Source organism: Rattus norvegicus, chromosome 2 (assembly GCF_021556685.1).
Source record: "Rattus norvegicus strain SHRSP/BbbUtx chromosome 2, alternate assembly SHRSP_T2T, whole genome shotgun sequence".
NCBI lineage: Eukaryota > Metazoa > Chordata > Mammalia > Rodentia > Muridae > Rattus > Rattus norvegicus.
Genome location: NC_141535.1, coordinates 155,011,608 through 155,037,500, shown reverse-complemented (window position 1 = coordinate 155,037,500; position 25,893 = coordinate 155,011,608). Strand labels below are relative to the sequence as shown.

The 25,893-nt window shown below is 39.7% G+C and overlaps 2 protein-coding genes across 4 annotated transcripts in view; one reads left to right on the top strand and one right to left on the bottom strand.

The window, feature by feature from the left end:
• Window positions 1-6,796: 6,796 nt before the first annotated feature.
• Window positions 6,797-18,449, top strand: Trim59 (tripartite motif-containing 59). Of its 2 annotated transcripts, none has more exon segments than NM_001108945.2 (3): window positions 6,797-6,854; window positions 7,652-7,726; window positions 15,801-18,449. In NM_001108945.2, a coding segment is annotated over 1 exon segment (1,212 nt). In that variant the 5' UTR covers window positions 6,797-6,854; window positions 7,652-7,726; window positions 15,801-15,803; the 3' UTR covers window positions 17,016-18,449.
• Window positions 18,450-18,917: 468 nt separating this feature from the next.
• Smc4 (structural maintenance of chromosomes 4) overlaps window positions 18,918-25,893 on the bottom strand; it is a 28,342-nt gene continuing 21,366 nt past the window's right edge. For both annotated transcript variants that reach the window (NM_001037185.2, XM_087619501.1), the window contains 11 exon segments: window positions 18,918-19,131; window positions 19,700-19,883; window positions 20,457-20,689; window positions 20,788-20,970; window positions 21,615-21,788; window positions 21,999-22,143; window positions 22,903-23,092; window positions 23,656-23,782; window positions 24,687-24,839; window positions 25,398-25,477; window positions 25,572-25,797. In NM_001037185.2, coding sequence (NP_001032262.2) covers window positions 18,979-19,131; window positions 19,700-19,883; window positions 20,457-20,689; window positions 20,788-20,970; window positions 21,615-21,788; window positions 21,999-22,143; window positions 22,903-23,092; window positions 23,656-23,782; window positions 24,687-24,839; window positions 25,398-25,477; window positions 25,572-25,797 — 1,848 coding nt within the window. In that variant the 3' untranslated portion in view covers window positions 18,918-18,978.

Here is a 25,893-nt window from a genome sequence, read left to right as displayed (position 1 = left end):
TTTTTATCTGGAGGTCTGGTTCATGGACTAACTTTAAACATAATTCCCAAAGAAGAGCTCAGAATGATTGAAGCAGTACCAATGGTTGAACCTTCAGATAAGTTACAATTTAGAGGGATGACACAAGGCTAGACCTTGCTTGCCTTATCATTACAACTTGTACACGCTCATTTTAGAAACCATCAAAATGTGCTGAGAAGTAATTTGAAAAGTTGTAATATTTGAGAAATTTAAAAATATTCCGGGACTTAGGTTTCTAAAAACGTACTGGAGGCGGCATGTCAGGGAGCATGTGGGGAGGTCAGGGCACCACTTTTGGGAGTTGGTTCTCTCTTTCCTGGATCAAACTCAGGGCATCAGGCTCAACATCAACCACACTTACCCAGTAAAAAGCCATCTTGCTGGACCTATTCTTGGATCTTCCAATCAGAGTTAGGAATATTTTCAGCAAGTTATCTCCCACACCTCCATGGAAAATATCTTGTTATTAATTGGAAAGTTATGTTGTTCCACATAGCTTATGACCAGGAGTTACAGAGAACTCTGCCACTACTCTCTTCCATAAAGGAACATCCGTTATCCGTACAACTTTAAATAGTAGAAAGCGTCCCAGTTCATGATGTCCAGACTGTGGTCCTGCTAGAAACAGCTCAAATCATCACCGACAGTCCTGCCTTTCACTTGGGGTTATTTGCTTCGTCTGTAGCTGGGTTGAACAGACTCTATGCTTGAGAATTCAGAGGCCGAGAGTGTGAAGCTGCAGAGACATCAACGCTGTAGCCAAGCAGTTGTGCCGCTCATGGGAATTTCAAAGTTCTGACGGCTACCACAATTTTTACTGGAAAGGGAGTTATGTTTATAAGCATGCACACTGCCAAGGCCACCTTCTATTTTTATTTTTGTTACTGTTAAGCATGGTGGCTGAATAGAAAACCTAACATCTCTCTCACACTGGAGTTGTTATTAGAGAAGGAGCTGCACTTGTTTTAGTGAGCACAGCTTGCTCATGTGACTAAGGAGCTAACTCAAGAACTGCTGAGCTGCTTCGTGTGGAAAAGCAAATAAGCTGTGTTTTACTCCAGGTGTGTGTGTGTGTCTTTGTGTTTATGTCTGTGTATGTGTGTGTGTGTCTCTCTCTGTGTGTGTGTGTCTATGTGTGTGTCTCTCTGTGTATCTGTGTGTTTGTGTCTGTGTGTGTCTCTCTCTCTGTGTCTGTGTTTGTGTGTGTGTGTGTGTGTGTGTGTGTCTCTCTATGTGTGTCTGTTTGTGTCTGTGTCTGCATCTGTGTGTAAGTGTCTCTGTGTGTGTCTGTGTGTGTGGCTCTGTGTGTATCTGTGTGTCTCTGTGTGTGTATGTGTGTGTGAGTGTGTGTGTCTCTCTGTGTGTCTGTGTGTGTGGCTCTGTGTGTATCTGTGTGTCTCTGTGTGTGTATGTGTGTGTGAGTGTGTGTGTGTGTGTGTCTCTCTGTGTGTCTGTGTGTGTGTCTCTCTGTGTGTCTGTCTGTCTGTCTGTCTGTACCGGGCATGGAAGAAGGAATGGCAGTGTGGTAATGAAGCCATCACAAGATGGGATCCATCTCTGCCAACATTGTCTGGGTGTAACAAATATCCTTTTGTTTAAGGGTAATAGGCCTCCAATTGTTCGTTGGCAGGTGGTTGAAATCGTGACTGGTTTTCAACACAGTAACTGATGATTTGAACAAGAACACGTCAACTATATAGCAAGTAGATTTTGTTCTTCAACTGGCGCTATAAAACCTACACGGTAAAGAGGGAAGAGGAGGGCTACAGAACTCAGGATATTTGAAAAAAACATAAGGAATACTATTTATTCTAGGTTTCTCCAAAATTACATACTCCCCCCTACCCCCGTGTGTGTGTGTGTGTGTGTGTGTGTGTGTGTGTGTGTAGGTATATAGTTTAAATTACTTTATGCCATGAGCCATAGACTAACAAAAACCCAAGTAGTAGGCCTGAGGAGGCTCCTCTTGAGCTATTAGTCAAGGGACTCCTTGAGACCCACAGAACAATATAAGGCCACATGGCTGCCCTTGGATGCTTCTCCGAATGCAAAGGTAAGGTGTATTTGCTGAACGCACCACATACTTAGGACACAGTCGACATAGAGCTGCTTCTGATCCGGAAGCTTCCTTCCTGAGGACTGGTTCTTACAGTATCAGATGTTATGCAAGCTACCAAGGGAGAGGAGCAATTGGTAGTCCCACTTACCTGTAAAGCTTATGGACCACAAGAATGACTAAACTGGCAAGAAATTCACAAGGACACAACAGTGGCACCTTTATCTTGGGAGCAACCAGTAGTTATTTAATAAGTCCTAAGGCCCATTTAACAGGAGAGAAATGCAAGTCTGGAACTGAAAACCTAGCCAAGCTCTGACTGGAGAGAGGTCATAAACCCCAGAGAATCTCCTGCCATTTTCCTAAATCAATAGAATTTCTGCATCTGCATTTGCAGGATGTATGAGTTACTTAAAGCTCAGGGGGAATTGTTGAAGAAGGGGCAGGGAGGTTGTAAGAGGCAGGGGTCCAGGGGCTGTGCTGTGATGTCCAGGGGCTGTGCTGTGATACCGTGTCCCTAGACATAACAAGGTCAGTGTACCTGTGATCCTTCACTAACATGGCTGCCTGAACAAGAATGGCACAAAGACCACGTCAACTGACATGCCACTGCAGAGATTCCACATGGCTCCGCCCCTAGATGAAGAACTATGAATGGACAATGGTTGGTGAGAAAGGAGGCAGAGTGGGGGGCTCGATTTTCTCCATGGTTGGGTTCCCACAAAACTCTATTCCATAACTCCAAGTGACCAAACCTGGAGACTTGTAGGTATGACCAAAGGTAAATGGATTCAGTACTATATATATAATATATATTTACATATATTTTAAACAGAGAGACTAATTTGGGAGGGGCAAGAGAGGGACTGCCGAGGGACATGTAGATTTGGTACTCATCTATGAAGGTCTAGGAAAAAAAAAACACTTTAAGAAAAAAAAAAACCCTACTTCAGAGAGAAAGATTTCCCTTAAGAAGATGAAGCTACATCAGGTTCATGACTTTTCAAGTCACTGCTGGGTAACTTAACTGCAAATCCTAAGCACACACACACCCCCCACACACACTTTTTTTTTCTTTTTTTCGGAGCTGGGGACCGAACCCAGGGCCTTGCGCTTTCTAGGCAAGTGCTCTACCACTGAGCTAAATCCCCAACCCCCACACACACTATTTTTAATAAATTAATTCTATTGGCACTTTCTTTGACATTATAGCTGCTCCCACACCTCAGCTAGAGTGGGGTGGATGGCTCAAGGGGAGCATTGTCACTTTGTTCCAAAGGACCTCCTCTCTACTGGTCTGCTCTTTCTACAGCCCCCAGCTGTTTCTTGGCTGGGTTTCATCCTTCTGTGTTGCTGTAGGAGTCAGAGGATGAAGTCAGAGGGCTTGCAGCTCATCAGCACCATGGAAGCCCAATGTGCATTCTCTTTGCCCTGCTAATGCTTACAATAGAATCTTCAGGGGATATGCCATGACTGTTTGGAGACTCTGGAATTCTTTCCAGGTAGTATTTCCCCAGGAGCCTCACGCTCGCACATTATCCAGCCAGGCAGCTGTGCAGTCCTGTGGGCTCTTTGTGTACACTCACCTCAGCACTGAGGCATGCATGGGCTCACTGTGTCTTTGCTGGGGCTTGTTTGGCTTGCCAGTTGGCACAATTGAGGAGGACCTTTGGCAGTTCCACTTTAGCATCCACCAGTGCAGTGACTTTGTTCCCCTTGGATTAACCAAGGATTTGATTAATCTTCAAGCATTAACCAAGGATGAACTACATAGTCTCAGGTCACTTTTTCTTAAGTTTGAGATGAAGGGTAGATACCAGGGAAACGGATAGGGCTAAAATCAACACCCTCAAGCCCTTCCCAGAGTTGAGTGCCTGTGTTCTACTGGTAAAGAGTGATCTGCCTCACAATTCATGTGAGGTCAGAAATCTCTCATGAGGCTGTGGCTAACATTACTTGAAGCAATGTATCCCGGGAAGGAAGTGCTTGATAAGATTTGTACCCAATTCCTCAGCAGCTGGCAACAAAGTTATCATTATGTGACCAGCATAGCTCACCAAAGAACAAGGAAACCAGAAAAAGAAACATTTCCCTGGGCCTGAAATCTTAGAGAAATTTGTCACAGAGATACAATGGCAATTTGTTTAACAATGACTGGTTATTTATTTAGGTCAAGTTCTCACTATGCAATCCAGGCTGTCCTCTAATTCATGGCAGGTCTCTTGCCTCAGTTTCCCCAAGTGCTGACATTGCAGGCACATGCTATTAAATCCGGCTTTCTCCGATTCTGATGAGAAGCATTACAGATGAACATCCTTTTTTATGTTTGTTTGGAGAGAAGGTCCCAACCTTGAGGCTGTCCTCGAACTCACGTATAATCCATGCTGGCCTCTAAATTGCACAGATCCTTGCCTTCGGATTATTGGTTTGACTCACCACATCTGACGTGGAATACATTCTTCTTATTGTGTGCGTGCGTGCGTGCGTGCGTGTGTGTGTGTGATGGTGTTTCTAGAGAGGGTTTCTCTTTGTGGTCTTGACTGTCCTAGAACTAGCTCTGTAGACTAGGCTGGCTACTAACTCATGAGAACCCACTCCTTCTGCCTCCCAGATGCTGAGATTAAAAATGTGTGCCATCACTGTCTGGCATGAAACCCATTTTCTGGGTTACAGTCCATGTTAATTCTCATAGAGTTAAGGACTATCTCAAGTTAGGTGGGGTTGGTATGTTGATGACTACAGCTGAAATCACTTAAGGAACTCTGCAGGAACGGGCCTGTATTTTCCTGTCTGCAGCAAACAGAGATATTCTTGTGGGAAGGATCTCCTTCAGATAGGAAGATCAGAAAGTATCCTTGCTGGTCAGAGACCATTAGATTAGGCTACAATGATCTCTTTGAATAAATATGCTCATTGAAGTAATCCTTAGATTCTACTAGCCTCTGCCAGTCCCCATCTTTTTACTATCTTTTAGTAACAGCCCTAGATCTTGCCTCCTAATATAAACATATGTTCACGCTGTCATTCCTCAAGAATTTATTTGTTCTTTGTCTAAGACAGTATACAAGCTTCTACCGTCCTTAGCTTTATGTGTCTGAGCGATTTTCAGTGTAAGTATATGCCACGTGCGTGCAGAGCTAGGAGAGAAGCAAGCATTAGATCCCCTAGAACTGGAGTTACATGCAGCTGCGAGGGGTCCACTACCATGTAGGGAACTGAACTTGGGAAGAATAGTAAGTGCTTTTAACTGCTGAGTTGCCTCTGGTCAGTTAAAAAACAAACAAAACCGTGTTTATCTGTTATAAAGTGTGGTTTGTAATGTGCATGTATGCATCACATGCATGCCGGGTGCTCCCACAGTCTAGAAGAGAGCATCAGATTCCCCTGCAACAGTTGAGAGCTGCGGTGTGTGTCTTCTGGAAGAGCAGCCAGTGCTGACTTTCTGTTTCAAAATTCAAGACAGATGGTTTTCAAGCAAGGGGTCTGAGGAGCACCAAGAAATTGTCAATGTAGCACAGTGGGTTTGCTTCTCCACGTCGGGAACTGAATATGCCAGGGGAGCACTGGAGCTGAACTACACCCCCCGCTCAGATTTCACATTTCAGTTCATCATCTCTCTGATATATCTGCAGCAAAAGCACGTATTTCCCATCCTTTATCTTTCTTTAAAAAAATTCTATCACAAAGGAATTATTGGGAGTGTCTATAGCATAACAGGAAAGACCCAAACCAGCTGAACTTTTTTTGCAGCCCAAAGTTTTGGGAGTCTGAAGCACCAACACATGGGACTTTTAGGTTTATGACTTTTAGGCTTTGGTCACTCTACTTGAATTGTAAGTTCTGGTCTCTCTTTTCCAGGCCAAGACTATTGTCTATAGAGCGTATGAATCACTATCCATAAACGGGAGCAACGCTGACTTATTGCTAAGGCTCCTCTTCTCTGCCCCTTCCCCATGTTTGGTTACAGAAATCTCTAACAGAGTCGGGAACTCTAAGGACTTGTAAACCATACTCCTTGAAGGCACAATTGTAGCCATATTTCTTCCTTTCTCCTTCCTCTACTCCCCCTCTTTCCATCTTGTCTTCGAGATCAAGCCTTGCTGTGTATCTTAGGCAGGCTTGAAATTAGCTATGCAGCCCACACTGACCGGCAGCGGAGAGCGATGTGAGCTGTGGAATGGAGTTTCTCTGTGAAAGTGAAAAACCACTACTGAGTTTTCTGATCCAGAGTGTAAGAGAGGACGCGGAGGAAGCAGACGAAGGCTTAGGCGTGCCTAAACCGGGGGACCGAAGCCTCACGAGGACGGACGAGCGCCAGTGACTTCACTGGCCTGAGCAAGGAACCTGTGAGGTAACAATGGAAGAAGGCTGAGAGTTGCCAGCCGTGCGGGCGTGGTCCTAATAAGCAGCTTCCCCCACCCCCCACCCCCCAGCCTCCTCCAGAAGCCGCCGGTCGCCGGTGCATCCCGCCATCACGAGGTCCTGGCGCCAGCCCTGCCCCCAAGGCGGGGCCCAGGCCACTGAGGATCATCAGTCCGGACCGCCCTCCGCTAGGGCGCTTCCGCGCCACACTCAGTGCGCAGGCGCCTGGCCCGCGGCCGTTGGCGTTCAAAGGACGCCCGCGCCCTCTCATTGGCGGAGGCGGCGCAGTTGAAAGCCAATGTCGGGCCGCGGGCTCCGCCCCCGCTGGGCACCTGAGGACTCCGGCGAGCGCTTTGCAGTGTCCGCACCAAGCTGCTTGGGAGCCATCGCTGTGTGCATCGTCGCCCGCCTCGCGGTGAGTAAGCCGGCTCTGCCCGGGAGGCGGTTCGGGGCCTCTCGTTTCCCGAGTGCCGGCTGTCCCGGGCGTTCACCGCGAACTAGAGGATGGGGAGGCGGGCGGGTTCCGGAGGGCGTGCGCTCGCCTCACGCCCGAGTGGAGCAGTGGCGCTCTGAGCTGCGGGCAGGATCGTGGCCATAAGGGTCGGTGGGTGAACCTAGCAGACCCCACAAGACCGTGCGGGGCTGGTGAGTCCCGGGCATCCTGGAGAAGGGGAGGGGACGACTGCTATCTTCAGCCACTTCTTTGTTTGGAGTTCACGTAGGACTTATGCCCATTTTACAGATGTGAACCTTCATAGCTAAAACTGACCGAGTTTCTCAGCATTTCAAAGACAACCGAGACGTGGGCGAATGTATTGAAGGAATAATTTAATGCCAGTAGTTTCGAGTTGGGGGAAATCTACGCGTGTGGATATTTCCAGTCATCTTGCTGAGTTTAAATAGTGTAGCACGGCATGGACGTGCACGCCTGTGATCCCAGTATGGGGGCAGTCAGAGGCAGCAGGCTCTCTTGTGAGTTCCAGGTCGTCAGTGAGGACTACACTATTAGACCTGGTCTCAAAACAACAGCAGCAACAACAGAACCAAACCGAAGAATGAGTGTTCAGTTCCCGCCATTACATTGGTTAATTTTGACCAGACTTCTAGATAATTTATGTTGTTAAAAAGTCTTTTGTGTAGAAATGGTTGGGATTTTCAAGATGAAGTATTTACACAGGCAAAATCTGAAACATTAAATTGTTTTAATTTTAGAATAACAAAAGATCCTGGAAAAGTTGAAGAAGATAAAGTATATTCAGTATCCAGATCAGGAGATTAACAGACCAGGTAAGCTCTGGAAGGTAACTGTATATATGAAGAAACTTTAGTACATTATTACACTGTGTGATTTCTGGGCCATGATATAAAATTTAAAGTCTCTTGAAATAAGATGTATATTGGTAGTGTATAAAATTTTAACCAATTTATGGAGGAACCATAAAGTGAGAAATAACCTAATCCAAAAGATTTTTCATTTTTTTGTTTTTTGATAACAACCCCCACCCCCCCCCCCCCCCACCCCCGGCTTTGTAGCCCTGGCTGTCCTGGATACTTGCTGTGTAGACCAGGATGGTCTCTGACTCAGAGATTCCCTTGCCTCTGCGAGTGCTGGGACTAAAGCCATCACTGCCCAGCTAAAAGATTTCCACTTTTATCTAACAGAAGTTGTATAAGGATGTGTCTGAAGGCTGCACACAAAATGGAATTGCCTTACACATCCGCAGACCTTTATTCCTATTTGCCCAGTATTACACATTGATCTACATTTCTAGTGATCCAAGATACTGTATTTTAGCCTGGTAAAGTAAAATTTTGACTTTAGGTAATCTATATACTGACATTGCCTTTCAGCAAGTGTGTTGCTGAATGTTTTCCATTAGTTTTTTAAAACTTTGTATAAGTACACTCACTGTCTTCAGACACACCAGAAGAGGGCATCAGATCCCATTATAGATGGTTGTGAGCCACCATGTGGTTGCTGGGAATTGAACTCAGGACCTCAGCTCTTAACTGCTGAGCCATCTTTCCAACCCTAAAAAAATATTTTAAAAATTTCAATTAAAGCTTTAATTTCTCATTCAATTCCTGGTTAAGTTGCATTAAGAGCTTCTTTCATAGTTTTGTGGAATCGGTTGATATTAAAATGAAACAGAACAAAAGAGTAAAGACTTAGAATTAGATAGTTATAGTATTTTTTTAAAAGTGTAATTGTATCTAGTACAGTCAGTGCTACACAGAGAAATCCTTTCAAAAGGAAAAGTATAATTTTATATTTATACATGAAAATATTTTAATTTCTTTTCAACTGAAAATGAACATACAGTATATAATATAGGTCTCAACACGATTTCATATATGCATATAGTGACTGACAAAAGTTTATTTTAAATTTTTGTCCTATGGTAGTATATAAGTGGCAGAATCATAGCAATTCTCTCCACCCCCTCTCTCAAGTCAGTAATCTCACACATTAGACTTTTTATCAGTTAGGGCCACAAGGCTGTGCAGAATTGGGTGTAGCAACACCTGAGTTTTCCCAGGCTTCTCGCTGACTCACTAGAAGTCCTGTGGCAAGTCGTGGAGCACTGTGGTTTGAGAAACATAATTTCTTTGTAGATTGTAAAATATAATTGGACCCTGTGTGCACATGGCTTGCAGTCTCAGCACTCAGAGGTGGAGGAATTGAAGGTCAGCTTTCCTTCAGGTCAGGTGCGCAGTTTGAGGTCAGCCTAGAACAGGAGACCCAGTTCAATGAAGGAAAAGTATCGAGTATTTTATAACACTCATGTTCAAAGAGAGCATTTAACTGTTATGAATTAAAGTCTGAAAGTGCAGGATCAGGAGTTGTATATGTAATACTGGTTATTATATCTGGTATTCTTGTAGACACTGTAGAAGCTTAGTCTTGTAAAAAAGGATGAGAAATTTAGAAGTGTTTACATTTAAACACAAGAAATTTGTGAAATACAAATAGATAATTGAGCTTTGTGTTTCATCTCAGTATTAAAACAACCTGTTGTTTGATTACTTAAATCGAAGTGGGTTATCTTGCTTAATTATCAGATTTTACTTGGGATTTTAGTACTCATTGGAGGAGACTACATTCCATATGGCTTATTTTTGTTACTTTTTAAAAGCATAACTAATTCAAACTGATTAAAATTTATAATCTGGCAGAGGAAATAAAGTAGCTATGAAAAGGTTTCATAGTTTTTGTATTTTGCAGTGCGTACATTTACCATCGATCCTTTTGGTAATGTGGACATTCGGTACCAGAACACGTACGCACACTGGTGTGTAATCATTGGGACATGGGATTCTCTCCATCTTTTCATCTTGCCAAGTTCTGCTTCTGTACTCGTTAAACAGTAGCTGCCTTCTCTTCTCCCTGAGGCTGCAGTCCCCACCGTTCCACTTTCTGTTTCTAGTTTGATACTTGCATTGTTTTTTGAAAATCTTGTGTGGTTACACCTTTTTCACCCTCCATTGCCTTCACTGAGTGAATTATTTTAGGTTTCCTGTTATTCAATTAACAAGGTTCACTTAGTTGTGTAGAGAGTGAACCTAGAACCTGTCACTGCTGCTCAGGCCTGGCCTAGCCATGGTTGGCATGCTTTTAATGTACTCAGTAGTCATTTTTGCTAATTTGCTAATTATCTGTTTTTGGAAATGAGTCTCCTTTTAGTTTGTATTATCTCTGCTACTGTGCTGTCTTGAAATTTGCATGCTTAAGTTTGTATTTTGGGACAGATGAACAAGAAATTGTTTCATGACCATTTGAAAGAATTCATCATAGAAGCTTGCCCCGACCCACCCTCCCCAGCCCTCTGTCCACGACAGTACTTTTTTAACTTGTAAAAATGTTCGTTTGCTTTATTTTCCTGGATCAGTCTCAGTAGTTTGAATTGATTTGTTCAATACTTTGAATACTTCATTTGATATAAGTCATCAGATATATTAGTGTGGAGCTGTGCAAGATACTCTGTTTACTTTTGGCCTTTTCTCTCATTTTGTTCCTTTTCTATGTATTTTTTTCTCTAGTCAGTACATTCTTGCTCTTTTCTCAGGAACAAGTGGCTTTCTTGGGTGTCTGAGGTTCTCACATTCTTCATGCTTGCTGGGAAGCTGCCACTGCTATGTTGTTTTTGTTGATATATGTGGGTAAATCACACAGGAACAGAATGCTGGGGTAATATCTTTTTCCTTCTCGAACTTAAGGACATTTTACATATTGTTTTCTGGAAGCATTTCTTTTTGCTTCGTTTGCTGGCTGCTTTTTCATAACATTTTTCAACTGTTTACTTGAAAACTTGGTTAGCTATGTTCCAAGGACTTTTTACTAGTAGGTCTGGCATCCTAGTGCTGTTTTAAAAAATCTAGTTAGCCTAGACTTTTTATACAGCATCTGGGTGCTAGGTGTGGTGGTTTGGGTGACAATGTCCCCCATGGGTTCAGGCATTTGCAATGAACACTTGTCCCCAGTTGGTAGGTAGCACTGTTGGAGAGATTATGCAGCCTTGAGGAGGGACATGTCACTGCAGGGTGGGGGAACTTTTAGAGTCGAAAGTCTTACCTCACTTTTAGTTTGTTCTCTCTGGTTCAAGCTAAGATTCTCCTAGCTTCCTCCCCCCCAAGTCCCCTTGTCTTCATTTTGAACTCTAACCCTCTGGAACTGTAAGCCCAAACTAACTGTCTTCTATGAATTGCCTTGGTCATGGCATTTTGTCACAGCAACAGTAACCCATATTCGTGGCTTCTTAAGGATCATACCTACAACTCAGGATTGCTTTTTATAAAAGTCCAAGTTAGTCATTTGGCTTATACAAAATTACAACATTTTCTGGGGGTGGTGGTGGTCAATAGAGTTCATCTCTAGATAAGTTATACTAATTAAAGAACATTAATTAAAGTGCATTTATGGCTCTAGGGGAGAACTGTATTTTTTTTTTTTTTAAAGAACTTACTGTGTTCTTGGCAGCCACAAATTTTTAATTCTCTTGTCAACTCCCTCTGCTGATGATGTTTTCTTGGTTTTGCATTGTGCACTTCTGCTTGGCCACTTGTAGGATTGTCTGTCTTCCTTAATAATTTTATTTTTAGCTGTATGCTGATTAAATGAAACAACTTACATTAATATAGAAGCTTGCAGTTATGTTTTTCTACTCCCTGCTCTCGTTCTTCAAAACTTATCATACTCCTAATGTTATCTTTTAGTTTTCACTTCTGTGTTTCTTTATCCTTTATTTTTTTCCCCCTGAGTCCGGTTCTTTGTAGTCCAGGTGGGCCTCAAGCTCAGTGGTTCCTACTGCTTCTGCCTCCCAAGTGCTGGGGTGAAAGGCTTGCTCTCCTCTGTGCCACTCTCACTTCTGTTAGTCTAAATAATGTTTTAAATGTACTTAATTTCTTTTTCTTTCCCTTTTTTGTCTGACAAGATGGCTCAGTGACTGAGTGCTTGTCACATGACCCTGACTACTAGCATTCAGTCCTTGGAATATGTGGAGGAAGGAGAGAACTGACTTTTGCAAATTTCCTGTGCTTTACATTCATTTACTCAGACATCTTAACACTTCCAAAGAGTGAACATTTGACACTTTTATTGCTTTTCTTTAATAAGGAAAATTGTAGTTGTTTTTACCCATCCGCCATGTAATTTTGTTGTTTGGTAAATCACTATTTGGTATTTATGAATATGTTAAAATGTATATACTATTCTTTTTCATGGTTTTATTTTTTCTCATTACCCTTCAGTATGTTGAGACACAAGTAATCCTATCAGTTTTATTGCATGTATGGTATGTATGTAATTATGTATGTAATGTATGTATATCTGTATGTAATATATGTATGTATGTATATATATGTATGTGTATGTAATTTATGTATGGTATGTATGTAATGTATGTGTGTATATTTGTATGTATATATGTATATAATGTATGTATGTATATGTGTGTGTATATATATATGTAGTATGCAAAGACATCCCTTTTGTAGTTGTCCATCGCTTCTACATTGCTTGCAGAGTTGTTTTAGAGTTTGCTTTTCTGTTCTCTTGGTAAGACGACCTTTATGCCTGCAGTAGCATCTTTAGAAAAGCCCCCGCCCTCATTCTTCTAGGGTGGTGGCTTTATATTTAAATTTACTTATGTGTCTGTTAGTATATACCATAAGTCTGCTGTCCATGGAGGCCAGAAGAGGGCACCGCATCCATGGAGCTGGAGTTACAGGCTCTTTTTTTTTTTTCTTTTCTTTTTTTCGGAGCTGGGGACTGAACCCAGGGCCTTGCGCTTGCTAGGCAAGCGCCCTACCACTGAGCTAAATCCCCAACCCCGGAGTTACAGGCTCTTGTGAACTGTCTGATATGGGCACTGGGAATTAAACTCCACTTAAAGGGTAGCAAGTGTTCTTAACAGCTGAGCTGCTTCTCATTGCTCAGTAGTTTGCTGTGTTTTGTTTTTTTCATGATAGTGTTATGGGTGCCCTTAGGGAAGCTTGCTGAGGCATTGCTTCATTGTCTTGGAGGGTCCAGTGCTGCCACTGATGCTCTTATTGTTGCTATTGATACTTTGTTTGCAAGCTTCTTATAACTTAAAGTTGAGATGTTGGGTCTACAGATAGATTCTCAGGCACATTGTGACTTCCCTGTTCCCCAAATCTTTATGTGTACATGCCCTCCCCTTCAAAAGCATGTGTGGTCAGAGGACCAACCTCCTCCTAATTGAGACTGGGTCATTTTTTTTTACCCCTGCCTCCATCTTGCTGTCTGATATTGGGGATCCAACTCAGGTCGTCAAGCTTGGGTGGCAAATGGTTTACCCACTGAGCCATCCCCCTAACCCCCGCCTCCAGCTTCCTGTGAGATTTAAAATAGAGCTATGAAGATTTAATAATACTAGAACTATTTAACATGTATGCAAACTCGTCTTAAACTCTGTTTTTGCAGTTTTACTAGCAGATATTAAATCTGGATTGACTGTGTATGTACACTGCTTCCATTTTCGGTATTCCGTCATTGTGTATTTTGACATCATTGAAATACTCAGAGAAATGTTTGTTTTGAGGGTTCACTCCCCAGCTCTCTGTGGGCGTGGTGACAATTGTCAAGGCTTGTAAACTGCATTCACTTGCATTTCTTTTCAGTGACTGTTGTCTTCTGTACTGCTGCCCAACCATCCTAGAATCCTAGACAGTCATCACTTAGTTCCTACATGCCACAACTTGGCTCATTATGGATCCTGAATATTGTCATGGTATATTTTCTGATAGGCTCTTCATTGCTTCAAACAGATTTTATTATTAACAAGAAAAGTAAAAGCCGGGCTGGAGAGATGGCTCAGTGGTTAAGAGCACTGACTGCTCTTCCAAAGGTCCTGAGTTCAAATCCCAGCAACCACATGGTGACTTACAACCATCTGTAATGAGATCTGATGCCCTCTTCTGGTGTGTCTGAACAGCTACAGTGTACTTATAATTAATAAATAAATAAATCTTATAAAAGCCCAGATTGCTATTAAAAGTACTATTGTTTAGATACTATTTCTGACCTTATAGGAAGCTTACATTCTAATACATAGATATTGTAAAATTTATATAAAATTTTAAGTACTTGAAGTAAAATTAGTCTATCCAGTTAAATTTACAGGGGCACCTATGGAGGTAGCAGCCTCACAGAAAGTAGGTGGCTAAGGAGCTAAGGGCTAAACAGATTTAAAAGGGAGTTAAGAAGAACAGTTATTTCTAAATGCTATTGCTACAAGCATCTTTTGGTGGTGTTTGGAACTGAATGCAGAGTGCTAGACATAACATTCTACTACTGAGCTATATCCCCAACCCTGTTTTTATGAACTTAATTTGGGTCTGGTTTTATATGGAATTTTTGTCAGCCTTTGTATTCTACATAAATAGTACCTAGGATTTTGTTATTTTAAACAGTGATATACTTGTTTTTTCTCCTGACAAAGGGTAGTTTTTGAAGATTTATGGCTTGCACTGGAACAATACAGAGGACTATAACAGTGGGCTGTAGGGGCTGGGGATTTAGCTCAGTGGTAGAGTGCTTACCTAGGAAGCGCAAGGCCGCGTTCGGTTCCCCAGCTCCGAAAAAAAGAACTTAAAAAACAAAAACAAACAAACAAAAAAAAAACAGTGGGCTGTAAAACTGCCAGCCTCTACTTGTTCTCTCTTCCCCACAGTCCCCAGCAGGCCCCTCTTCCCTTCTTCCTCTTTCTGTCCTCTGTTCTCTGCCTCTATCCATTCTCCAGGTCCCAAATAAACTCCCTTTTATATTTAAAAACCAAAACTACCAGCCTCTGTGGAATCTCAGAGCTATTCGGTTTTAGGGATATTCTCAAAACATATCTTAAAAAAAGGCTTATTTTTATGTGTGTTGTCATCAGGTATGTGCAGGTATTGGTACGTGTCAGATTCCCTGCTTTGTAGGTGGTTACATATGTAGCCTCCGGATGTGCTGTTAAATTCCAGTCCTCTGCAAGAGCAAGTTTGCAGTCATAACCACTGAGCCATCTTTTCAGTCTCTCAAACATGTAAAATGATGAGTGGGATCTTTATCATTTGTTGTAGATTTTCATTTTTCAATCAGTGCCTGTTTGTCACTGTAGTCATTTTCAAACCGATTTTAATTGCAAAGACTAATTATAATTACCTTTCCCTTTCAAATCTTGAACTTAAAATTACTGCAGCACAGGTCTGGATCTGTATAACTCAGTGCTGTTTGCTTAGCATGTACAAGGCTTTGAGTTTTATTAGCATCACAAAAGAGAGAGAGAAATAGGAATTGCTATGTGTGAAGCCAAACATAACTTGTAAGAAGTATGATTGAGCTAGTTGTGCTTCCTCATACCTAACAACCGTAGCAGTTAGCTCAGGAAAAAACATCAGATAACATCCTCATACTCTAGGATTTATTTCAGGAAAAAAAAAATCACATAACATTTTCTCCCTTTAAATTGAATAATTTTGCTAAGCCTAATGTTATGCAAATGTTTTAGTCATTACATGTGCAGTTTTACTTTGGTATCTAAGAATGTAACTTGCATATAGTAATTGTAATGAGTAGATTTCAATTGAATTTTATTTAGTCGTTACATAGAATCCAGTTTGACTGATTTGGAGCATTACAAATTAGGGGTTTTGTTGGAAAATAAACTTTTAAGGTGATATACTTATTCAGTATATTAGGAGCTGAATTATAAAAGAAGTTCCATCTAAAAAGAAATCTCAGTGCTTTTCTCTTAAATGGTGAATATAGTATGTTATTAATTTGAAGGTCATGCCTAAAACCTTATATGTGTGCCAGATGTGTGCTACATATAGACTTAATTTTTTGTTGTTGTTTTGACAGGAAATGCACAATTTTGAGGACGAGTTAACCTGTCCCATTTGTTATAGTATCTTTGACGATCCTCGTGTACTACCATGCTCTCATACATTTTGTAGAAACTGTTTGGAAAATGTTCTTCAGGCATCTGGTAACTTTTACATATGGAGACCTCTGCGAATCCCACTCAAGTGTCCTAACTGCAGAAGTATTATTGAAATTGCTTCGACTGGCATAGAATCCTTACCTGTAAACTTTGCATTAAGAGCAATTATTGAAAAGTACCAGCAAGAAGACCACCCAGATGTTGTCACCTGCCCTGAACATTACAGGCAACCATTAAATGTTTATTGTCTACTAGATAAAAAATTAGTTTGTGGCCATTGTCTTACTATAGGTCAACATCATGGCCATCCTATAGATGACCTTCAAAGTGCCTATCTGAAAGAAAAGGATACACCTCAGAAGTTGTTTAAACAGTTAACCGACACACACTGGACAGATATCACTCGCCTTATTGAAAAGCTTGAAGAACAGAAATGTCATTCTGAGAAAATCGTTCAAAGTGATAAGGAAGTTGTTCTCCAGTATTTTAAGGAGCTTACTGATACGTTAGAACAGAAAAAAAAATTTTTTCTGGCAGCTCTCTGTGATGTTGGCAAGATGATTAATCAAGAATACACTCCACAGATTGAAAGGATGAAGGAAATAAGAGAACAACAACTTGAGTTAATGACAATGACAACATCTTTACAAGATGAATCTCCACTTAAATTTCTTGAAAAAATTGATGATGTTCGCCAACGTGTGCAGATGTTGAAACAGAGACCACTTCCTGAGGTCCAGCCTGTTGAAATTTATCCTCGAGTAAGCAATGTATTAAAAGAAGAGTGGAGCAGAACAGAAATTGGACGCATTAAGAAAGCTGTCATCCCTGAAATGAGAATCTCTTCAAAAAGGATGCCATGTTCCTGGCCTGATAAGGATGAAAAAGAAATGGAATGTTTTAAAATTTTAAACATTGCTATAGTTTCACTAATTTCAGTGATACTAATGCTGATACTCCTTTTCAACCATCACATAATAACCTTCTTAAATGAAATCACTTCCATATGTTTCTCTGAAGTCTTTCTCTCTGTTTACCAAAGTTTATCTAAGAACTTATATGACTTAAAAAACACAGTATGCTACACTTTATATTTGTTAAAGGAATTTATGTGGAAAATAGTGTCTTGTTGAAAACCCAATTTACCAGTTTCATGTAGGTGTATTCTGTATAGCAGAGGCTAAGTATTGGTTGGCAGATTGAAAGGTCAGGGTGGCATAAGGAGCAAATAAACATCTTTAGAGACACACAGAAATACGACAGGTTTCCCAAGGTGGGGTAGAAGTGGTCAGAAAGGAGACATTATCTGAAAGGCAACTCAAATCAAATTAGAAAACGACAAGTTTTGTTTTGAGTATGACTACTGTACCTTGCTTTTATTGGCTTACTAGTCAATGCTTTATTCTGTTTAGTGTTTCAACTGCTACATACAGTGCTTAACTTTGCAGTTCTTTGTATATGCAGATGTAAGATTATAAAAGATGACAAGCTCCTTGAGGTCCACAAGCCTAGTTTGATAGGATTTGAAGCTTTTCAATGTATAGATGGAGATGACATAGAAGTTGTTTAAAAAAATCTAGGCCAGGATTGTTTAAACACCTTTTTTGGTCAATTAATAGATTTCAGAGCATTCATCCCAACCAGCTGCTTGCTGCTTTTGGATAAATCATCTGTGTTTAGCACGGAGTTCAATTCAGCCTTGATATCAGTGAGGTCTCAAAAACCAACCAAAAAGTTACAGTGCTAGAGAGCCCCCTGCCTGGGCTGCTGGCTCCAGCACTGCAAAGCAAACCAAGTATGTATTTGATTTTGTGGTGTTTTAATCTTATTTTTAGATGAAAATTATATGAAACGTATATTAAGACAATCATGTTGATGTGATTCATTTAATAGGTTTGGTATCATGTATGCTATATTCATCTTAAAATGGGCTCACCCTGTAGCTCATGTACTAGGGTTTCACTGAGCTGCCACTATCTGTTTAGTCTTGAAAAGAGGTCATTAAGTTGGAACCTTTAATTTTTGATAGGGACAACCATGATGCATGTGGTATAACTTTGGTTCACTGCCATTAAAATTGAAAAACATTCCAGAAACCCCAAATGAGGTGCTCTTGAATTGGACCTTATTTCAAGTATCACTAAGTCCACTTATCAGAGTCAGATTTTATCTAACAGTTACTATATACTGAGGCCATTTTGAAGTTGAGAAAGAATGGTCAGTTTTTAACAGATACCTGTCATTGTGTTATTTTTTTAAATGTACATATTAGCAGGTGAAGAACATTAGCTAAGGCATTTTTCAAGGGGTTACTAACTTTGTATAGATGAGGAAATAAAGTGCAGTGTTGGTGTTAGCAGGTGGGAGAGAAACTGAAACTTCTATTTTAGTGTAAAACAGCATATACCCAGTATTACCTTTAGGCTTTGTATTGATATACTTGTTTTATATTTTTACCAGGAGGTTGAGTTTGTACAACTTAAAATGCATACATTTGGAAATTCTGGGTTTTATGTCTAACAGTATATTTTAATAAACTTGACATTTTATTGAAAGTGGTGGCATAATCTCATGGATTCTGGTTGTTCTTTTCTTTCTTGAAGACTTAAGTCTATCAAGTTTCATTTCTACTTCTATGTAAGCACATTTGTAGCATAGTGCTATTATATAATGTTCAAATTCATTCTGAAAATGCTAACTTAGGTTAGTAGAAATAAGTTGGTAACATTAGGATATTGGGGTGTAACTGACTTCCACTTAATACATCCACAATTCCCAGCGATGACCTTTGTCTGCCTCTATGACCCTAGAATTACAGGAGACTACAGAAATATATGGTGGAATACTTGTAATATACCTATTATGGCAGGACAATACAGAATTTGAGGTCAGTTGGGTTACACTGAACACTGCCAACCAAATAGCACCCCCACCCACAACAATAACAAAAAAACCAAACCAGTCAGACTCATTTCTGCAGTACAGAAATGGATAAAACTTTTAAAGACCTCATCACTCAAGTAAAACAATTAGCATACGTTTTAGAAAAATTTATTTTATATACAACTTATTTGAAAATTTTCAGTATGAACAATTTCAACAGAGTCCTTTAGATGCAATTTCTTTTGGGTTCACTGCAACACTTTTTGTAATATTATATGTTTTATAGATGCCAATAAGTCTATCTGAAATCTCAAACATATTATTTCGAAGAGAGATTATTATGAACTGTGCATTTTTTGTTTGCTCCTAAAAAGAAAACAGAAATAACAGTTTAAGTCATAATAAATAGGCAAACATACCCCCCTTATAAAGTTTGTGAGCAGTAATTCTGACATAGAGGATTGATACATATAGTAACGACTTCATGGATAATTTGTGAAGTGTGGAGTTTTTTTTTTAAAGACTTAAGGCTAGAAGAAAAAAACCTGGCAGTCTGATTTAAAAAAAAAAAAAAAGGGTTGGGGATTTAGCTCAGCAGTAGAGCGCTTGCCTAGCGAGTGCAAGGCCCTGGGTTCGGTCCCCAGCTCTGGGGGGGGGGGGGGGGGGGGGGGGGGAGAGGGCTGGAGAGATGGCTCAGCGGTTAAGAGCACCCGACTACTCTTCCAGAGGTCCTGAGTTCAATTCCCAGCAACCACATGGTGGCTCACATCCATCTGTAAAGAGATCTGATGCCCTCTTCTGGTGTGTCTGAAGACAGCTACAGTGTACTTATATATAATAAATAAATAAATCTTTAAAAAAAAAAAAGATTTATTTAAAAAAAAAAATCCTGATAGCAAGAAAGAACCCATAAAGTTCCCAAAGGTTTACTCACGTATATATAGAATGCAACAATAGACACGTTTTTAAAATCCAGAGCGGCATCAATCTCATCCATGAAGTACAGGGGAGTGGGTTTGTAGTGGTGAAGGGCAAACACCAAGGCCAATGAGCTAAGGGTTTTCTCGCCTCCTGAAAGGTTAAAGATCTTCTTCCAACTTTTCTTAGGTGGTCGAACACTGCAATTATTAAGAAATGTTACTCAAACACCTTGTAAAACTAAGGCTGAGACTTTCTGAAGTGCTTCCCACAACTAACAACCACTTTTTCTTACTCAGTCTGTAAGTTTCTTTTCACAATTATCTTTTGATGTTGGTTTTCTGAACAGGGTAATTTTCAGTATGTAATGACTTTTTTCTACTTTTAAAAGTTGTGATCCTTTTTGAAAAAAAATTATTTTGGTTGATATGTTGGATGTATTTGTTGATGCAAGGCCTTTCTGCCCTGTCTGTGAGTCATTTCATTGGTGCATTAAGCTTGGCTACTTGGCCTGTGAGTCTGTCTCTGAGTCCATCTCCTCAAAGGAGCGTGCTGGGACTATAAATATTAAATTATTACGTCTAACGTTTTTAGATTTTAAAAGATGAATTAGACATTTTATAACATACTTTGCACATACTTTATGCTGCAAGCATGAAAGTCCATAAGCAAGGTAGTATCTGTTACCAAATAAAAGTACTTCCAAACTCTACTACATACACTCAAGAAATAGTAAGAATTTGGAAACTATGTAAGACTAAAATCTCACGAACCTGAACATGATTCCTTCAGAAAAAGGATCTAAACTATCCACAAGCTCCAGTTCAGCATCCCCTCCCAAAGTGAGCATTTGGTAGTTTTCTTTTAGTTTATTTGTTATTACATAAAAACCAGCCATAAATTCATTCAGCCTTTGTTTTCGAAGATCTTCATATGCTTGTCTAAAATTATCTCTTTCAGAAGTAATTTTGTCCAGTTCGCCTACTCTTTGCAAATATAATTCTTCCTGTGAAGATTGTAAAACAAACAAAAGAAACTTTTTACATACAAATCTGAGAATTAAGCATTGGTCATTACGCAAAATTAGAAATAATTCACTCATACCTTTTTTTTATACTCAGCAATGGCACCAAGGTTTGGTTTCATTTCACGACACTGAGCTTCCAAAAGTGCAATTTGATTTGTTATAGAATCTGGACTCTTGATTGCCTCAAGATCCTCTTGGCTTAGCACTGATACTGTCTCAACAGGGTTATCTTCGACAGGATGTAATTTTATTTTTGAAATCTAAAGAGAATTGAGAAGACATAAAAACAGGTCAAGTTTATTTTAATTTGTGCATTGGTGTGTTGGTACATGCCAAGTAGATGCCATACACACCTAAGACGGTGCCAGACCCTGTGGAGCTTACTGCTGCAGAGAAGCCAGAGGGTTGGAGTGCTGGGAACCTCTGCAAAGGCAGCAAGTGCTTGTAACCACTGGGCTATCTCTCCTGTTCTCAGTTTATTTACGTTAACAACATGAGAAATGACAGCTACAAAAATAATATGGGAATGAACTGACTACTTTCCATATAAGCTCCAGGTAGAGAAGGTACTTACCCTATTCTAATGATTAGCAATTTCTATCTAAGAATTTAAATAGTCATATCCCTTATAAATGTGGAAACATTTATTATCATCAGAACTTACCTCAAAAAACAGAAAAATACCCAAAAAGCTTTACTACTCTTTTGTTATCTATACATTGATGATAGTCACCACAGGTGTGCCTGATGCCCAGGGAGACGATAAAAGGACATTAGATTCCCTGGAGCTAGAACTATTGTGATCTGTTATGTGGTACTAGGAATCAAACCTGGGTCCTCTACAAGAATTATCTCTCCAGTCCCCACAAAAGGTCTAACATTAATTAAATACCAAAAATCTCACCTCTTTTTGCCAGTATTTTATTTTTGAGTTATGTTCAGAAATGTGGCCATCTATCTGCTCAAGTTTCAACTTAATACTAAGTGCATCTTTCTGGAGCGCATGCTCATTATCTTGAATAACTTTTAGCTCCTGAAGGAGAGCACGATGTTCTTTCTGGATTTCTGGTAAGGACTTCTAAAAACGAAGAAATGTGACAAATATCGTGGTAAACAGGCATTTTTTTTTAACATTACATAGACAGTTAGCAGTTCCTCTTCCTGTCTCACCTTAATAATTTTAATTCACAGAAAGTTTCCTTTAAGCTCATACAATTAAATTTAACTTACAACCAACATTTTAATTACTTCAAATGTCATCTACCTGCAATGCAGAAACATATCTTACCTCTGCATCTTTTGTATTTTTTATGACTTCTTCGGCATTGTCTTCAATATTTTTTAGTTCTGTTTTTAAGTCATTTATTTCCTTTTCAGTGTCTTTTATTTCTTTCTCTGTACGGCAAACAGAATCCTGTGCCTTTTTAAGATTTCTAAAAAAGCAAACATTTTATGACCTGATTTACTGAACCACCCTTACGTTTTATGCTTATACAAATACTTGTAGTCTGAGTTGTATGTTTTATTAAAATTCCATAGATCTGAATACCCCGCCCCCCCCCCCCCCCATGCTTCTAGCAGACTCTGATGCTGCTACCTATTAGATTACAAACTCTTGACATTCAACAAGGTTTGTCTGAGACATGGTCATCCTTTGAACGCAAGAAATCTGCCTGACTCTGTCTTCTGAGTTTGGGGGTCTCTGGGATTACAGGTGTATGCCACTATGTCCAGCCAAGTGAGTTTAAATTTTTTCCCCTCAACTCTCTTACACATACTAGAAAGCTAGTAGGAAAGTTAGGAGCCACAGCTCCTAACAAATGATTTAGTAGCTCCTTTAGCTAAATCATTAATACAAACTTTAAGAAATAATCTTAAAAAGATTTGATTTACAGCTCATTCCTACCACTTCCTGTTTTTAAGACCTAGCTCTGCTACATCTACTCTATGCCAGAGAAACAAAATGAATAAGCCTTGAATAACTGGGTTAATAAAACTCCAACTTTTCTAAGGCATCATCTTGTTTGTGTGTGTGTTTTAAGTTGGAGACAGATATAAATCTTTATTGTAAGCTCTTTCTTTCTGAAGTGTTGCTGGGCAGTGTCAGTTCAGACAACACCCATGCAGTGTTAAGCACTCCTCCCAGTGTCCAGGTAGGGTGAGGGCAGACTAGGGGGAGCACGCACTCTTACCTGTCAGCAGTCTTGATTGCCACTTGGGCTTTGGTAATAGCAGAAGCACATTCATCCAGCTGCTTATTTATTGTGTCAAGTTTGTTTTGTTGGGCTTTGAGTTTTCGATTGTTGATATCTATGATGGTATCATGTAGCCGTTTAATCTCAGCTTCAACCTTACCAGCTTTCTCAGCCACAGCATCATATTCTGAAATTAAATAAGAAAAAAGCCAAACTCACTTTTCTATATCAGTAACTATGGTAGATGTATATTTGTTCAATTAATCTGATACTGGGTATCAAATATAAGACATTTAGGGGAAAGACCTAGAATACCTAAAACAAAACAAAACAATATTTTAATATATAACTGGTTAAGTTGTTGATAAATTTCTTAGTGATTTTTCTTTCACACCCTTTCTTAAAATACTTCACTGAATATTTACTCGATGCCTTTTGCCCTAGGACCACCCTTTTCAGGTCTGGAGAAGCTGGGTAGTTTCTTTTGCAAACAGTCCTCCATATGATAGCAAAGTGAAGGATGCAAGACCTGAGGTTTTCCTGTTGGAAAGACTCTTCCTGGTCTAATCAACCAGAGATACCATACAATAGAGATACCGTATAGAGAAGGCATAACTGATGGACTGATTGGTTTTTGCTTAGCAAGTCAGTACCTTACTGTAAGCGGTAATTAGTAATGGGGACATTAGGTGAAATACATACTTGTTGACAAGTTGCAATGACACATTCTTAATCTGAAATGCAGTTTACCTTTTTTGAAAACATTGACATTTTCTTCAAGCAGTTTCTGCTGCTTTTTATCAGGGGCTGTAGTAAGCACATTAGCTTCTAGTTCTTTAATTTGTACACACAAATACTCTTCTTGTTCTGATAAACCCTATAAAAATAATTTAGCATTTACGGTCAATACTTTAACTTGGTAGGAGTTAATATTTGAACACCAAATTTTAAAAAAAATTTAAAAGACTAAAAGGTAAATTTGATAAAAAGCATAATCAGCATAAAAATACAGATGATCAGAAAACAAAACGTATACAAATTCATTATAAAGATAATGAGTTAGAACCATTATCTGGACAATTTGGTATGAGGCAAGAAGTCCTTTAAAGCAATGAAATACAGCTAATAATTTCAGGAAGCTGTCTTCTAGAAGTAATCACGTGTATATAAAGACATAACTATAACTGTAAATGTAGCTGCGCACATAGCACAGAAAAACTTGAAATATAGCAGACATTAAAAACAAAGGAGGGGTTGGGGATTTGGCTCAGTGGTAGAGCACTTGCCTAGCAAGCGCAAAGCCCTAGGTTCGGTCCCCAGCTCCAAAAAAAAAGAAAAGAAAAAACAAAACAAAACAAAACAAAAACAACAACAAAAAAAACCAAAGGAAATTCAGATATTAAGCAAAGGAAAGTTATTTTATACCTCTTTATACACAAATATGCATAGATATGTGTAAACATATTTCATGCAACTAAATTTTAAAAATTGAAGCTATGTGTCATTTGAAGGTTGTAATTTAAGTATTTACTGAAAACTGCCTTAAAATTGAAAGAACTGGCTGCCAGGAATAAGAGTGTACACCTTTAATCATAGTCAAGTGGATCTCTAAGTTCAAGGCCAGCATGGAGTTCTAAGACAGCCAGAACTACATAGTGAGAAAAATTTCTAGACTGGGAAATAATCATCTTTTATATTTCAGAATTGGAAGCCAACTCAAAATGCTTCTTTGCAATTGCTGTTGAATTGTAACCATCTCAGCTAATATCCAAACACAATACCTGGATGCTTGCAGTGAACTTTTCTAGTGTATTTCTCATTTCTCGTTCGCTCTGCTTTAACTTAACTATGGCTTCTTCATGTTGTACTTTCTGTTCCTGGACTTGTGCTGCTTGTTTAGAATGCCTTTCCAACTGGCATTCCATCTTATTTACCTTCAAAGAAAAAAGGGAATACAATTTTCTCCAGTGTCACAACCCCTTTAAATTTCTTATATTAGCATTGTGCGGTGTTAAGCCATTATGTATGACCTAACAAGTGTCAAAGGACAACCTGTGTAAGTTGGTTCTTCTATGGACTGAACTCAGGCAGTCAGTCAGGCTTGGCAGGAAGGACTTTTACCCATCATTAACCCAAAACTCAACAATCTCACCTGCCCTCCAGGAGTTCAAAGTTAGCTTATGAAATGAAAAAACCTGGGGCTGATGCAGCAGTTAAGAGCACTTCCTGAGAGCCAGGGTTTGATTCCTGGCCATTATATATTGGCTCACAACCTCCTGCAACTCCAGTTTCCAGGGGATCCAATACCCTCTTCTGGTCTCCTGGGACACGAGGCATGCACATGGTATACATACATACATAAAATCCATTAACATAAAATAGAGGGAAACCCCAAGCTTCAAACATAAAGACAAAAATAAGAGCTACAAGTAGTAGTCCATGTGGATCCCCAAATGTCTGCAAGAAGCGATCACTATTTGGGTCATGCTAACCTCTTCTACAGAGATTTCATCAACAACTGAAGAACCCATTCTTCCTCTCATCACTTTGCTTCCGCCACCAGTCATTGTACCTGGGGAACATATGACAAGTCAGTTTTAAATGTTTTACCCACCACTGAAAAAGCAAAAACCAAACCCAACCAGCAGAAAAGGAACCCCACTTACCCGACTGTTCTATGATTTGGCCCTGTAGCGTTACTACTCTCCATCGTCTATCTCTTTGATATGCTACTCTTGTAGCTTGATCCAAATTGTTAGCCACCAAGGTATCTCGTAAAGCAAAGTAAAAAGCTTGGCGGATTTCCTCATTTTTTACTTTAACCAAATCAAATAACCGAGGAGTATTTTCAGGAGTTTGAATTTTGTTCATTTTTTGGGCCCACACTGCCATCTAAAAGTTAAAAAATTGTGCATATTATAAAAAGTTTTCTAAGTATTACAACCCTAAATAAAAATCTCGTTTTTTGAGACAGGGTTCTCTGTGTGT

What these genes read in the sequence shown, in the direction of transcription:
- Trim59 (XM_087628603.1), top strand. Translation starts at nt 15,804, where the DNA reads ATGCACAATTTTGAGGACGAGTTAACCTGTCCCATTTGTTATAGTATC.